Source organism: Cotesia typhae, unplaced genomic scaffold, assembly GCF_013202065.1.
Source record: "Cotesia typhae breed Kobodo isofemale line unplaced genomic scaffold, CoteBio_Ctyphae scaffold_13, whole genome shotgun sequence".
NCBI lineage: Eukaryota > Metazoa > Arthropoda > Insecta > Hymenoptera > Braconidae > Cotesia > Cotesia typhae.
In genome coordinates this window covers 9,503,847-9,520,858 of record NW_027423774.1, presented here as the reverse complement: position 1 = coordinate 9,520,858, position 17,012 = coordinate 9,503,847, and the positions used below count along the sequence as shown (strand labels likewise).

General features: G+C 33.7%; 2 protein-coding genes across 7 annotated transcripts in view; one reads left to right on the top strand and one right to left on the bottom strand.

Moving 5' to 3' along the window:
* Window positions 1–17,012, bottom strand: part of Mgat4a (alpha-1,3-mannosyl-glycoprotein 4-beta-N-acetylglucosaminyltransferase a) — a 93,044-nt gene that overhangs the window by 41,058 nt on the left and 34,974 nt on the right. For 2 of the 5 annotated variants that reach the window (XM_074253491.1, XM_074253490.1), the window contains one exon: window positions 7,894–8,030. The exons of 2 other annotated variants lie outside the window; for them this stretch is intronic. In XM_074253491.1, coding sequence (XP_074109592.1) covers window positions 7,894–8,030 — 137 coding nt within the window. Of the gene's footprint in view, window positions 1–5,730; window positions 6,089–7,893; window positions 8,031–17,012 lie in introns of all 5 variants that reach the window. One more of the 5 variants, XR_012480392.1, reaches the window with a different exon arrangement.
* On the top strand, window positions 6,097–16,057 carry LOC141534254 (uncharacterized). Of its 2 annotated transcripts, none has more exons than XM_074253495.1 (3): window positions 6,097–7,247; window positions 14,773–14,879; window positions 15,018–16,057. In XM_074253495.1, exons 2-3 carry the CDS (start codon window positions 14,817–14,819, stop codon window positions 15,957–15,959), a joined length of 1,005 nt encoding a protein of 334 aa, XP_074109596.1. In that variant the 5' UTR covers window positions 6,097–7,247; window positions 14,773–14,816; the 3' UTR covers window positions 15,960–16,057. The 2 variants fall into 2 exon arrangements, with proteins under 2 accessions (XP_074109596.1, XP_074109595.1); XM_074253494.1 differs by lacking the exon at window positions 6,097–7,247 and adding an exon at window positions 11,977–14,449.

The window sequence follows — 17,012 nt, the reverse complement described above, 5'->3', positions numbered from 1 at the left end:
TGATAGGCCTGAAATTCTTAGGGTCAGACAAGTCACCTTTTTTAGGTATCAGTACGGTTCGCCCTTCTACAAGCCAGTCCGGAATCGGATCGTCAGCTCTAATGTATGATGTAAATATGCGGGCCAGATGGAGGTGGGTAGAAGTAAACTTCTTCCACCAAAAGACATTAATGCCGTCTGGTCCCGGGGCAGCCCAATTTTTGCTGCCATTTAGAGCTGAACGAACTTCATCCACACTGACTGCAGGGCTCTCTTCATCAGCATTCTGTCGACGGTGTTCCCGACAGAATACTTTGAAGTCGTGCAGAGCTGGAGTGTTGGCGTTCACGTTTGGTTGATCTCCATACAACTCAGTCCAAAAGCTTCCACCCGCTCAGGTGTTGGATAATTCCCGGTAACATCGGTCTTTGGTGTCAGAAACCGTGAAGGGCTGGATCGAAACAACGAGTTGTCGACCAACCGCTTCAGCCTTTTCTCTAATGACTTTTTAGCAGCCACTAGAGCCCGCAATTTATTAAGAGACTCTTCCTTGATGACATGAAGAGTACTCTTGTTCAGTGTGTGATGACGCCACCGAAGTTCAGCAGCAATGCGCCGAATTCGGGGCGTGTATGTTGTTTGAGTTGTGTCGTACTCAATCACACACTGAATGCGGGAGACCTGTTTCCGGGACATGTCAATTTTCAAGCCAAGTTGTGAGATGCGCTGTTTCAACCTTGCCTCGATCGAGAGACATTGTCTCTCTCTCGGAAAAGCCGAAACTGCTGCACCATACACAACCTGGCTCACAGTGAGCAGGGTGGAATCCTCCAGGATGTTTGCACGGAGATCTTCGTTTACCGCGTCAAGCTGTTGTTGGAAGTAAGTTATTATTATTATTATTATTATTATTATTATTATTATAAGAGAATAAACAAAATTTATATGGGAAAATGGATTCATATGGTTAATTTCGGTGTCGCAACAAAGGTCTTGATTTGAAGTTAATCATTTTTAATGCTCGTCTTATATTACGATAAGTTTTCGAAGTGACTTAAGTCAGTAGCTTATTATAATTCGGAGAGCTCAAAAACATAATAAGTGCAATTTTGAGCGCTTAATCACGAAAGTAGCGGGAAATTACAGGGTCAACCGTTTTTTCTAATTTTTTTCAATAACATATTATCTAACTTTAAATTTGTACTACACTAATTTCAAACATCATCATGAGAATTGATGATGAATTCGAATTTGTTATATGGACCCCCATGTTTAAAAAGGACCAATTTATTCTCTTTTATCTGGTCATTCATTGATTCTAGTATAGATGGATTTTTTTGTATAACTGCAGCAGCTCGTTTCGGAAGATCAACGCAGATTCATCATTAAATGACGCAACTATGCTATTACCAAATCTTGTAGTAACAGTCTTGAGTCCAGTCACTTCATATTCTTTGTGGGGAATAAGTTCAGACATTTTCTTTTTTGGTAAAATGTCTTTTAAAGTAGCTGCATCGTTGAAGGCGGAGAAATCCATGATGTAACTAAAGAAAAAGTATTTAATTTTTTTTTTCTAGAAAAGTATTAAAACTATTCATTCCAATAATAAAGATTAAAGTACTTACTTTTGTTTTTTGTATAACGATGGTTAGAAATACACGTAAAACGCTAAATCGGTCTAGCTTTAAACGACCAATAGATATTCATGTTAATCACAACACAAGATTTTGATGACTGTGGATGTACACGTTCTATAACTTTTTGAGGACTGTAAAATTTCAAGCTCTGATGCTACGTCTTATAGCCCTAAAGTCCCACCAAAATTGATTGAATTTGAGGGATATTTTGATAAAATTCACATAAAAATGAGTCATTTGTTGTTAAAAAATGAGTAATACTCTTGATAAGCTGATTAGTTGATTGATAACCCTATTATAATCACCGTATCTGATTAAAATTCTCATTTTTAACTGTAAAAACATGACTAGTTCTATCAATATGCAGATCAAAAATTGATTATATAATAAAATAGAAAGTTTATAGAGACAATGACTAATAGAAGATAATATAACAATAGTTATGAGATAATAACTATTAATAACAAACTGATAAAATAACAAATAAAATTTAAAAAATATCCCCTCCAAATCGTCAACCATGCAAATAATCAAATTCAAACGTATACATTTCTACCGTCGCGCAAGGCCCCCACGAAACTAGCGCCCTCTTTTAAATGGTCGGTAGAAGCACAAAATCAATAAGAAAAATCGACAAGTCCCGAAACGCAGCAGTCGGTATAAAAGATTACATAAAAATTACCGATAGGAGGTACACAACTCGTCGTAGTTCCGAGTAGTGGCCGCTAGGTGGTACTAGTGTTTAGGGGCTAACCCCCTTGTTAAACTACTAACATTGACCATGCTGGTGGCTTTGCCAACAATTAACATAGCTTTCGGAAAGGTCGATCGACAGTCGGAGCGATCGAGAAAGTCATAAAGACAGCAATACAAGCGTGGTTTGGTAGTCTCAAAGCTCGTAAAGTATGTCTTCTCCTCACGCTAGACGTCAAAAACGCCTTTAATAGCGCGAATTGGGAAAATTTTTTAGATGCTCTGAAGCACAAAGTCTACGGACAGCCAAAGATCCTGGCACTAGTCGACAACTACCTTGACGAAAGAAAGATGATGGGCGGAAACTACGGTAGGCCCACAAGAATATGCTACAACGGCTGACGTGCCGCAAGGCTCAATAATGCGCCCGATCTTTGGAACACGGACTACAACGAGGTCTTGGAAATCCTGCTGCCAAAACAAGTAGAGCTAACGGGCTTTGCGGACGACGTTGCGGCCACGATAATAACAGACAACGTGGAAGAGGCCACACTACTGGTTCGGGAAACCATCGACGCCGTCGAAACTTGGCCTAATAAACACCACCTGAATTTCGCCAACCAAAAAACGAGATGGTCTTCCTGACACATCAAAAATGGGTTCCAAAACCATTCACTGTGGATATGGGAAGGACAACACTGACGTCAACAAGAGCCTTGCGCTATCTAGCAGTAATGTTATACGAGAAGCTATCTTTCCGCGAATATCTTGACAATGCGTGCAAGAAAGACAGCAAGACGGTGTCTAGCCTAGCAAGAATCATGAACAGCATTACGGGACCAAGAACCAAAAAGAGAAGACTTCTTCTGGGAGTAGCCCATTCGGTACTGCTTTAAAAAACGGAGATATTGGAGCCGCTTCTTGGAAGTCGCTTCTTGAAAGTCGCGCCCATCGACTTACTGGTCTTTGAAAGAGCAAACTCTATGACGCTAAAACCAGTGGTGAAAACATGAAGGTGGCAAGAGCGAAGATAAAGGCTGAAAAGCAGCAAGAGTGGCAGGAACGATCAACATCAGGGGACATGGGCAGATGTACAGTGCGCCTAATCTCAAACATCAACATCTGACTCTCTCGGAAGCTCGGGGACATGGACTTCTTCCTAACCCAGCTATTAACAAGACACGGACAGTTTAACACCTACTTTTTTAAGATAGAAGTGCACCTTATGACAACGTGTAAATATTGCCCAGATCAAATAGACGACGCCGAACACACATTCTTCGAGTGTGTAGGGTGAGAAGATTACAGAAGCAGTACCGAAGAAATTGTAGGCACCACGCTCTCTCCTGAAAGCTTGATAACCCGTATGCTTAGACAATAATATAACTGGTCAGCTGTCGCAGCCTACACGCAGTACCTTTTGAAAGAAAAAACTGTAGAAAGCGACCAGTAACCAGAGGTAGGCGTTGTGAGACGCAATACGAACTGGATTTAAGTAATACTCATGTGGTTTCAATCCAGTTTTCCTCATAACACCTATGGGGAAAGGGAAGAGGTCGTTTTTTAGTCGGTATTGACATCTGAGTCCGACATACCCAGAACCAACATCTGGTCGTGGCATCCATGAAGGCAGTTTTCCTAACTTCTAAAAAAAAAAAAAAAAAAAAAAAAAACATAGTGGCAACATCGCGAGAGTAATCAGGGAAGCTTCCTATGACCTTAAAACGTCAAGATCTGATGAAAACACGATTTTCAAAAAACAGGGTAAAACCAATAATTTCCTAATATTCGAAAATTTTTAATTTCCCTAGCGGGAAGTTGAAAAACTGATTAGCATGTTCAAGATTCGTGGTCGAAAACTCCAATGAAAAAAATCAAACTTAAAGTAGAATAATAAGTAGATATTGACATAGATGTCAGACAGCTTTCAGTTCTAGTGTCGGAATTACCTGCCACAGTATTGTGATCGTTAACAATATCATTTTCGGTAATGACACCATTGTTATCTTCGGCATTACAGAACTCATTGTTTTTCTGCAAAGTGCACATAAGTAATCAAAACGGTTCATATTCCATAAATGTTGAAGTTTTTTTAGAAGCAAGCCTTAATCTCTTTTTTGCAATACGATTTTTCGAATTTAATAGATTCCAGCATTTATTAAGTCCTGATTTAGATGCCATATTCAAATATTTTTATTTAATCCAAATAAACACACACGACTAACGATGAATTGAGATTCAAGGAGTAGATGAAGTGACCGAGGTTATGATACGAGTAAACAAACCATTTGTGTCGGCAAAAAAAAACTGCCGGTATAAAGAAAACATTTGTAGTCTCACGTAGTGAAAAAATATCAACATGTGCAACCCTTTTTAAAATGACCTGAAATTTACAGAGATACGGAGATCTGAATGAGTATAAGATTACTTTATAAAATGAAAACCATACACACTATGTTTTTAAAATAGTTTTTGAAAAAAAAAGGAAAACATAAGGAAACGTTTGTTAATAGTTACTCGAAAATGGAATTAGCCTTTCTTCATTTTTTTAAAATTCCTATTTTAGACACAAATATATCAAAATTAATTCATTATAAGTAATAATAAGTGCAGAGTTTAAAAAATCGATTTTAATAATAATTTATAGCGAAAAAAAAATTTTTTTAAGTATTGATTATAGATAAAAAATAGTAATTATCTAAGGCTTATTACCGGACGGAGCTTTAAAGTTGAAGGAGGGATAGAAGTTCAAAGTAGCAAATTTTCAAAAAAATTGAAGGATGCACACAATTTGGAAGACACGACTGAAAACTTGAAGTTAAAAAATCATTTCGTGAGGTAACAAAAATGCGTAATAAGCAATGGATTTCGGCCACTTTTAGTTCTTTTGGAACAAGACCGAAGCTGCTCGCACATGAATAGAAAGTAGTATCAATGAGTAGGCCGTGGGTAGAAGCCTAGGAAGAGGGTAACTTATACCCACGTTTTGGCACTGCACAAGTGACGTACTTTCAAGATGGTTTACTAGATGTTTTATAAATATCAAGGTAGATGGCGTTCGAGTCAAACAAATTTAACTTCAAAAATTCGTTAAAATTTAAACACAAAATTTATTGAACTGGAATTTAATGTTAACATAATACATCGAACAAAACGTTTGCCAATTTTTTTCAGTTTGATCATAAATATTAGAATTTATGAAGCGAATAGTTTAAATCATCAATTGCGACAAAGAAAAATTAACAATTTATATTTAAATTCTGGAAAATTGACATGACACGGTGCTGACATTTAAATGATATATTGTTAGTTCTATCTGTAATATTCAATGCCTCGCATTGTTTGTTTCCCCATGTTATTAATTAATAACAGCGGCACACAAAAAAAAAAGTGGCATGTACTTTGGACCGGACCTACTTACCGACATGTTTTTTGACCCGCTGAATCCGAATTTCAAGTCCGTTTGATTCGATCACCCTCCAGTTTTGAGTAAAATGCAAAAAACCTCAAAAAAAGGCCAAAAATTCGAGGAAATTGCTTTCTCACCCGGACCAGGCGTCGATACTGAGTTTCCGAATCCCTGCATCGTAATTCGCTCATCTCTTGTACCTGCCATGGCAGCACACACGCCCTTAACCCAGGGACTTTGCCAAATGTTTCTGTTGCCCACCGTCACCACATGTAGGTGCCCTGGTTGCAGGCACAAGCGATCGTAAAGGATTTTTAATGGATAACTCTTAGGATTGCCTAAGAATGGAGCTGAATTACTGGCCTCGAGACTGAAAGAAAAAAATTTGCTAGCTAAAAAAGTACCGTCCTTTTTTTATCGTACTTGAGAAGAAGAGTTCCGGAAATTATTTACAAAAGACGATGAGAACTCGATGGTGTACTGTTGCGACATCAAAGGATTGGTTGATCAATTGAAACCTAATATCTATATAGACGATGAGTGGGGACTCTTTATAGATTTATCAACTAGGAGTCTCAAAGCTGTATTACTCCATATTGGGAACGAATTAGCGCTGATCCCGATAGCTCATTCGACTAAACTAAAAGAGACCTACGAAAACTTAGGCATAGTATTGGATAAAATAAATTATTCCGACCATCAATGGAGAATTTGTGGAGACCTGAAAATTGCAACGCTTTTTTTAGGTCAACAATGGGGATTCACAAAATATCCCTGCTATCTATGTTTTTGGGATCGCAGAGACAGGAAAAATCACTATGTAAAGAAAAAATAGCCTACAAGAGCGAAATTCAATCTAGCTACTCATGTTATACGAGCACCATTGATTCCGCCGTAAAAATAACTGCTCCCACCACTTCACATCATGCTAGGTCTCATGAAACAGTATGTCAAAGCTTTGGACAAAGATGGTGATTGTTTCAAGTACTTGAAAAAACATTTCCGGCGAAAAGTGATGAAAAATTAAAAGAAGGAATTTTTGACGGACCCCAAATTCAAACTCTATTTCAGGATGCAAATTTTACAGGAAAAATGAACGAGACGGAGAAAGCAGCTTGGATAAGTTTCAAAAATGTGTCTCAAAAGTTTTTAGGAAATAAAAAAAGCAAAAACTACAGGACATTAGTAGAAGAATTGGTTACAAATTTCAGAAGTTTAGGTTGCTTAATGAACCTCAAACTGCACTTCATGGATTCTCACATTGATCAGTTTCCTGAAAATCTTGGAGACTACAGTGAAGAACAAGGAGATTCCATCAAGACATAAGTGAAATGGAGACTAGATATCAAGAAAATTGGAATATTTAAATAATGGCAGATTTTTGCTGGACACTGAAAAGAGATACACTAAGAGATGATAACAAACGGAAGAAAAATCTACTGCGTAGATTGTTTGAGAACAAAAGAGTTCGATACCAACAAAGAGCAGTTTGAAATTCGAGAAAATCGTTCTCTTTATTATAGTTAAACGTAATTTTTTATAGATATTACAATTTTTCATATTTTCAAATTTTGAACTTGTTTTTTATGCGTGAAAAAATACAAAAAAAGTATTTAATCATGTTGTATAGATTTTTTTTCGTCTTTGTGATTGCAATTTTCTCGATTTATTTTTGGCCTTTTTTTAAGATTTTTTTAAATTTTACAACGTTAGCGAGGCAAGAAAATTTCAGATTCAAACTCAGCGGAACAAAATACATGAAAATCATACTTAATCTGAGTCCAAAAAAATTTTTATTTCAAAAACTTCAATTTTTCATGACTTATTGCAATTTTTTTGATTTTTCGTTTTTTTTTCTCAAATTTGGACGGTTCATCAGGCTAATTTACTTTTAGATTTAGATTCAGTTATTCGAAATACACAATAACTATACGTGATTCGGGTCCACAAAAATTTTTTCATTGCTGTAACCCCAGTTTTTTGCAATTTTTGGCCTTTTTTTCGAGGTTTTTTGCATTTTACTCAAAACTGGAGGGTGACCGGACCAAACAAACTTGAAATTCGGATTCAGCGGATCAAAAAGATAATTATCTAAGCTTGATACAACAACGAATCGAATCTAACAAGGTTATTTACTGAAATTATAGGTGAAAATATTGTTATAAATCCTATTACCTATTGAAATATAACCGTCTTTAGTAATAGTGTAGTTGTATTTCCCATGTATACTTGGTAGGTCTGGTAAAACTTCTACTGTTGTGTTATGAAATCTATCCGAAGGATGTTCTGCATTTCCACTTCTGAATAAATATCTGTAAATTTTAAAAAATTCTTTTATTCATTGTTTTAGATTTAGAATAATTAAAGTGTAATCAATTGATCCATTACTCTTTAAGTTTTGCTAAGTCCAGAGTTCTAGTTACATAAAAAAAAAAAAAAATAATTGTGTCCTTCAAAATGAAAAATTCTTATTTCTCACAAAATAAAATTAGAGTCATTGGTTCTACTGTTTACTCAGAAGTACGTATGACAGGTGTCTATTCATTAAATCAAGTTGAAACGAAAAATTTTATGAAATATTATTATTTTACCTGATCAAAATTTCGGAAGATACAGAAGGTTAATAATCCTCATTATTATAAAGATTAGAATTAAAAGAGACATTCAAATTAATGAAGTATTACAAAAAAGATATGCAAATAGTTCTTGAATCTTATCAAGTTAAATTAAACAATAAAATCTAAGGCATGTAAGGGGCCATGCATAAATTACGTCACACGAATTTCAGGACTTTTTAACCCCTTCCCTGTCCTTGTCACAGGTAGTCACATTTTCAGAATCCCTCCCCCCTTGATATGATGTCACAAATTTTTCAACTTCATGCATGTATTTCAAAATAATCAAAATGAAACAGTTATTTTCATTTTTTTCTTATTCTTATCAAATAGTCTTTTATAAAATCAACAATTACTCAAATATCTTAGTGTTCGGTGAACAGGCCGCGATGAATTTGCCCCTGGTGGACTCCTAAAATAATGAGTCGTACCTGACAACCGCTCGTTCCCGCAATTATTAGCCAACCAGAAAATTGTTGTTTGAATTTTCTGATGCTTGCGCAAACCGAGTTACTCTCACGTCACGAACACGCCAGATGTATCGATTTATTCTATTGGCTATCGATGTCGACATCGATAGACCGAATTTTCTGATTGGCCGCTTGCTCCGCTGACATGCGCAGTCAGCCTTCTTCCCGAAGCTGACGAAAAAGAAGACGCATTCTTATCTTTATCTTTTTGCAACCACGCTTTTGAGTAAACGCATCGCCATTGCGCTAATATTAATTCGTTAGTGCTAATTTAACGCTTTTTCGCTTAATTGATTACTAATTCGCTTTAATAAGTTGTGCTAAATTCTTTCTTGAATTAGTTACAGATAATTTAAGTTGTTTGTGCAATTTATTCCCCGCTTTTTCCAGTGCCGATATTGTGATCACCACGTGCCAACCGGCATAGCTTTTGCAATCACGCTCAGTCAATCTTATCCATCTTTTTAACAACGATCCGCTGACTTTATAATAAACTATTAAGTGTATCTAGTGTAAATAAAGTTATAGTTGATATATTTTATAATCTTTCCGCAGTTTTTAATTGAGATAACCAGTCTAAACCAGATCCACAGTTGTCTCGCTTGTTGTACATTTTACACTTAGATAACAGTGAAAACGCACGACTAGTTAAGAACAATAAACGACTAATTATGTTAATTAAAAATTCTAAACTTCATAATCATATGTCCACGGACTTTGGACTCTCTCCTTGAGAATTTTAGTATCTCACTTGCATTACAGCGTCGCTTTACACAGAAAGAAAAATTTTCAGGTGCCTGAAGGAAGACCGAATTTGTGTTTGCCAAAGTGAAAAATTTTCTTGAAGTTCCATTCTTGGTGAAAGTAATTTTTTCTTAATTCAAATTATCATAAATACTTGATGCAATAAATTTTGACATTTGATCAAGATTTTTAGATACTATAAGGAAGCACCCGAGTCGAAATCTCCAATGTTATTCCAACTTTTCTAATGACTCAAATGCGATTCCAACGTCTCAAACGTGATTCAAACGTTTTCAATGTTAATTTATTGTTTTGAACTTTGCAAATAAATAAATATGAAACAAATAAATATGAAAATGTATCTAGTCATGGAAGACAAAAAATTTATATAATGAAAGTGATTATTCCACGCCAAATTGAACACCTTTGAACTCGATCCCTTCCAAATTTTTTCAAAGTGGAATTTCTTCATTTAATATTTATAACTTCCCGCTCAGAAAATTGAAAATTAAAAAAAATTGGGAAGTTATTGGTTTCACCCTGTTGTAAAAGAATTTCTTGCTGCTCAATTGGCCCCTAATAAATTATAAAGAAACTATAAAAATGAACTAAAAACCAGATTAGTTAATAGAGTGCCACCAGGTTTATTATCACGGTTCCTGGAACCGGTCCAGAGCTGAGAGCTTATCTTAGGGTTAGAGAGAGTGGAGGAAGGTGCTGTTAAATAATAAATTCTTAGTTAACAATATGGCCAATATTTATTAACAATAACAATTTAACAACTTTTATCACTCACTCACTCACACTATAGTTAACTTATTATTTAGCGATGCGGAGAAATTAACCGCGAGACAATCAATATTTGCAACGATACTTTCCAAACGACAATGCGATGACTAGCTGGGATGTTCCAATTGACGGTCTCCCACAACCTGATTAAAACTAGATAGACTTTTTTTAACTAACGGTCTTCCACACCTGCCTAAAACTAAACTTAAAACTACAATTCCACTGGACTACCAAAACTAACAACTTTCCACACTTGTAACATGATTTTAAGTCTACCGGACTACCAATACTTAACACTATTGACACTCTCTATCACACATAACCCGTACAATTTTCACACACATTATCCACACGTGACTGAATTGACTTTTATTTTTAGTTTCAAAATTTTATAACAAATTAAATTCAACGTTAAATCTTCAACTTAAAATATTCAGTCATCAGTTTATTAATCAAACAATATTTCTAAATTAATAACTTAATTCCATAATAAGTCTGAGCTAAATGTTCAATACCGATAATTAATTAATCAATTACTAATAAGTTCTTACTAAATTTCTACAATATAATAGATTGACAAAATTATCATTATCGTAAGCTCTAATGCGCAGAACTATTTTAATATCAATAATACAATTTTCAGAATTAAATTTAAAATCACTAACTTAATAGTATATTACACCTCTAAGGAAGTAAAGTAAAAAATGTCTCAGAGCACATGCAATTGTTGGCCGAGGTGAAGCCAAGGTCAACAAACATGTGATCTGAGGCTTTCTTATTTACTTCCCGAGGAGTGTATACTATTTTTTTCCTCGACGAAGGCGTAAAGCGGAAACTTCGTTTAGCGCGGCGGAGCTAAAGTTGACGCTTTACGTCCGGAGGGGAAAAAAATCAATTTCACATACAATCCATTTGCTTGATCAGCAGTTCTAATTTACGTAATAACATATAAATTTCCAATAAAACTTTTATAATATGAACATTCCCAATGTAGAATATTTCCCATACAAAAATCGATTAAATCAATAATGATAATTACCGCATTATAATATGAATGAATAAATTATTTTATAATATAAATTAACTCAAGTAAAATAATTCCAATATTAAATTCAATAAATTCCGTAGTAAAACATTCAAACAGAAAAATTGACAAAAGTCGGCATTTGTAAGATAGACGCTAGAATATTCGCTAGTTTGGTTGTTATGACCTTGGGTACTCGGATTAACTAGGACGTAAAATATCTACCAACGCTTGACCAAGAATTCGTGAGAAGACACTTGTCGGTTTTTCTCAAGCGTAAAAATTAATCAATAGTTTTACTCGAATTAATTAGTTCTAAAAACTAACACAATTAATAAAACAATTTCAGATATTGAATAAGTTGAATTGATTGTTTTCAGTTAGTTGAAATTCTCACTACGAATGTTATCAATGATTTTACACCTCAAGTTTGACTGAATGATTCTCGGGTATAAATCCACATGAAAATCACTCAGTCCAAACTAACGAATATTATAAATTTAATTGAAGAAAGAGATAAATTTTATATAAATAAAATAGAAGAGGTGAAGTAAATCGAGTGCAAACCGCGGTCCACTTTCCGCCCAGGGAGTAAGTACGATACCTGGTGAAAATTGCTCGGTGAATCCACTCACTTCCTGTTTCTTCGATCCAGGAAATTTGCTCGGATTTAGGTTTTTTGTTGAAATTACTCCGGGGATCCAACTCGTCCAGTGATAGTTGACAGTGATTTTTTCCAGTTTAACTACGTATTAGTAATTATAAATGATAAAATATTAGAAATAGTTTGATTTATCGCCACCTTCCAATGTACAACGCGCAAACAGATAATTACCTTGATAGTTTATTTTGCGACTGACTGAGTCAGCTGTCAAACCTTTTCTGTTGGTGCGATCGCCGGCTCACGTGTACTTACCCAAAATTTCCCCCTCTTGATTATCACTAAAGGTTCCGAAGACCTAGACACGCTAGTGCTGCGTCGAACTATAATCGATTTCCGACGACTAATCAATACAAGGTAAATTCATCATGTTGCAATGTTTTCCGAAAATTGAGTTATCATTTTATCGTTACGTTTTGAGGTTGTAGGAAACTACTCTGACTGATAACTTTATTGGTGCGACATATCTCCACTTGGTTGACGTAATGTTATTTGTTTTTATAAAAAAAAAAAAAAAAAAACGAACTTGAAATCACACATAATAATTAATTATTGCAAGCTGTATCATGGATCGATTTATAACTTAATCTCTTTGTTAAAAAATTACACTCATACAATCAACAATTTCAAATAAAATACAACACTTTGAAAAAGTCAAATTAGCTTCCTAGGACCTCAAAACGTAAAGATCTGATGTTAACTCAATTTTCGAAAAACAGGGAGGAATCAATAACATCTCGATTTTTGAAAATATTGAATTTTCTTAACGGGAAGTTAAAAATATTAAATGAAGGAATCCCATTTTGAAAAAATTTGAAAGATATTGGGTTCAACGCTAGTTAATTTGGCGTGGAATGATCACTATACATTGCATAAGTTTTTTCTCTGTTATGTCTGAAGCGATGGAATAACGTTGGAATCACGTTTGAGACGTTAGAATTACATTGGAGATTTCGACTCGGGCAGCGCCAACTACAACTGAGAAAAAAATTATTCATAAATGAAATTTGGACAAATCGATTTCGAGAAATCTAAAAAAATCTGTGAAAAAATTTTTCTTTAAAAGTGGTTTTTTTCAAATAACTTTTGAACGGTTATATCGATCAACTTCGAAAACTAATCAGCTCTCAACTTTGAAAAACCACGTCGATTGCTGCTCATTCGGTCAAAATCGGTTGATTTGTTCGACAGATATCGTAAAGGAAAGAAAACTAAAAAAAGAATTTTTTTGGAATAATTCCAAAATTTTTCATCTAAAAAATTTTTGTTGTCGATTTACTTAAAGGGCATGAAAAACTGCCAATCATATTAAAAGCGGTTGATTCATTCTAAAGTGAGAGCAGTTTGAAATTTCAAAAAAAAGTTTTTTATTAGACTTTCATCAGACTTCCGATCTCGAAGAGCTCAAAATTATATAATTTATATATTTCAGCTCGAACAGCTCAAAAACGTCATAATTGCAATTTTAAGCGTTTAGATATGGAATTACCGGGAAGTTGCAGGGATGGCCTTTAGGGTCAACCGTTTTCCAGATTTTTTTTACGGAAATGCTTTATCAAAATTTTTTACAATGAGAATGGTTTCCAAAATTATGTAAAATTTGATGAAATATCATTCATACGATTTTATATCAAAAATTGCCTCATAAATCAGTATATAAAATAATAACCATATTCTTTACTCGAATTCAATCAATTTAGCGATTTGTAGCTTTGAAAGCTATCGGCTTAGTCCGCCGTAAAATCTAAAGCTACAGGCATCTGAAGCAGCATCAACTCTTATAAGCTACAGCTTCGAGTTGGTTACACTCTGAGTCTAACAGCCATGTCTTTTCGGCTCAGTTCATATTTAATTAATAAATTAAAATTTATACGAATTATCTTTCTAATATGAAATTTTATCATCGAACGAACAGTCGAGACCAACCACGTTACAGTGGTGCCCAACTTGGGGCCGGACATAATTCAATAAAATTTGTGTCGATTTATTAATTATTACCGTTGAAAACTTATCTGTCTATGTCAAATACAAAAAATGAATTTTGTGCAAGTAACAGATAACAAAATATCAGTTCACTTACCAGTTAAAGAAAATATCTTGAGCATACAAACAGTTCGTGCATATTTTCCAGGCGTAAGTGGACTAACATTTAATGACAATTATAAAAAGTGTGGGCTTAATATAGCTAATGACAAATTTGAGTTGATCCAAGGTGTGCATGAAAATGAAGTTCACTGTATCAATATTTTGAAAGGTAATTTGTATGAAATGTAATGTTAAAATTTTAAATAAAATATTTAATTATATTAGTATCAGTAGGAGTGATGTTTTAAAAAAATTGTAACCATTGAAAAATTACTGAATATACATTTTATGAGAAAAATAATAGAACAATATAAATAAATAATTTAGAATCTGAACCGATGAGGTAAGCCGAGTGGTCTAAGGTGCATGGTCTATAGACTAGCTCGGACTAGCTCACCGGCCAGGCATGGGTTCGAATCCCAAGCTGGTCTTAGAAACCATCTTGGTTGATATTCGACCCATGCCGCGTAGATTAAGATTTCCACAACCCAAAAAGTCCCCAACGTACCACTTCCAACAGTTAAAAGTCGGCGATATGACCACAGCAGTTAAAACCGACTTTAAATAACAATTAAAAAAAAAAAAAAAAAATTAGAATCTATGTAGATGTATTGTTTATAAGTTTATTTTGTAATTAAGTTCTGAAAACTAAATTTCTTTCAACAGATCGTAATGTGAATGATATTAAGAAGAAAAGGATTACAGAGATAATGAATATAATTGAGGGAAAACCAGGTCAAAATTCAGAATTAATCGAAAACCAGGAAATTCAGGTAAATATAGTACTCTATAAATTGGATGTTAGTCATTTTTTATTAAATTCTCATTATTTAGTGTATTATTGCTTATTATTAATATTTATTTATCTAAAACGAACAGTTGTATTGTTTATATGAATAATATTTCAACAGGTAGCTGCCAAAAAGGTCAAAAAAATGCTTTACGTTGGATGGACGCACAAAGGAAGTTTAACTGTCAGCTGTTATAAGCAAATGAGAGAACCTGTCGGTGGAATAAAAAAGATTGAGCTTGACTGCAGCATCGAATACAGCATTGAAGAAATCAAAAAGCTATCAATTGAAGCTATGCTAAATGAATTCAATGAAAAGATTTTGAAAAATTTTTTAGTAAAAGTAGCTAACAACAATCAAGAAGTTTTTGACAGATTTACGGATTTAAATGGCACGAATTGTAAATTCTGGGAATTTGTAAACAAGAAACTAAAATTAAAAAATTCGCAATTGCGACTTTTTTTATTGACTACAACTAAAACAAATAATGATGAAGGCAGTAAAGTACGTCCTCGTGAAGTTTTTTGTTCAAAAAATAAACTAAGTACCAGTACTTCATCATCGAAATCGAATTATGGGTCTAAACTTTTTTATTCGCTTAGTAAGGATGGGTCTTCTGTGATGTCCTTAAAAAGTAAAGACTCTCCAGCGAGAACAGATAATAAAAAACCATCAAGTTCTAGTACTTCAGAATGTAAATCAACCCATGGGACTAAACTTCGGTATGCAATCAATAAAAACAAAATGTCAGTAATATCTGTGAAAAGAAAATATCCTCCGGTGTGCAATGGTAATGAAAATCCATCAATGTCATCAACAAAAGTTTCACGCTTACACGGGCTGCTATCAACATCTACATCTGAAGGCGAAGAAAACTTCAGAGTACCAACAATTCAAGAAAGAGATTTACAATTTATGGGTATTCAACTGAGTAAGTGTGCATTCGAATGCGTAAAGTTAGCTATTTGGAATGGCACTGAAGTTACTGTCAAATACTTGGATACTACACTGTTAAAAATTTTTTTAAAATTACAATCACATTTAAAAATGAATAATAAGTAAAATTACAAATCAGTGTATAGCAATGCAAAATAAAATACAACTCATGTAATTTTCCAACACCTGTCAGGAAATCTACTAAGATGTATTGTAATTTTACAATTTTCATGTATAAACCTAACACGCATTGTAATATTACAGAACCGTTCGTCAATATTTAGGAAAAAACTTTTCAATTTTGCAAATATTATTTGTGATCTGATTCGGCATAATTGTATGTAAAATCACAAAAAATTAGTGTAATTTATATTACAATAATCTCATAAAAAATTTTTAAAACTTTTTTTTATTTTTACAATTTTCATTGTAAAATTACACAGTGCATTGTAATGTTACCAGACAATTTTAATTATATTACACGAATTGTAATTCTACTTCACTGTTTTCCAATTTTAAAAACAATACTTTTCAGTTTTACAAAAATGAGACTGATGAATCAAAAAACAACAATGTTCTTCATATTTATTTTAACTAATTTTTAGTCTATGGTTGTTTATTTGTAATAATAAATTCGAGGCATCATTTATATTTTATAAATTTTAATATTACGCTAAAACGATCATTTCGAAATCTATATATTTGAGTGAGTATATGTTAAACTTTAAATTTTATAATGTTCAATGAATTATAAATAATGTAAAAGTTAATTATTTTCCATCAATAAACAGCAGTAAATAAAACAAATAATGTAAATAATAAATACTAAGCCGTAATGTTTAATCATCGCATAGGATTAGCTTATAAGAATAATAAGATGTTAAACCACCTATCGGTCGTGCGGCGTAGGGCTTTAGGTATCGGTCTGGAAAGCGCCCGAAAGCGCAGCTCGCTTTCGATTCTTAGTTAGGTTAAATATTATTTTCACATTATATAGTTCTGCGCATACGCTAACTACGTACACTCGTACTCATAGAGCTCCGTATTTATTAGTGAATAACAGTTACTATTTTGCATTAACTAATTATAAATTGCATATTATAGTGTGACTAAATTATTTTTTAATATATTAATTAATTCACTACTGTAATCTGTATTTTAATATCAACAATAATTAGT

What these genes read in the sequence shown, in the direction of transcription:
- LOC141534254 (XM_074253495.1), top strand. Translation starts at nt 14,817, where the DNA reads ATGAATATAATTGAGGGAAAACCAGGTCAAAATTCAGAATTAATCGAA. An exon ending in TCGAAAACCAGGAAATTCAG is followed by an intron (nt 14,880 to 15,017) that starts GTAAATATAGTA and finishes ATATTTCAACAG; the next exon opens with GTAGCTGCCAAAAAGGTCAA.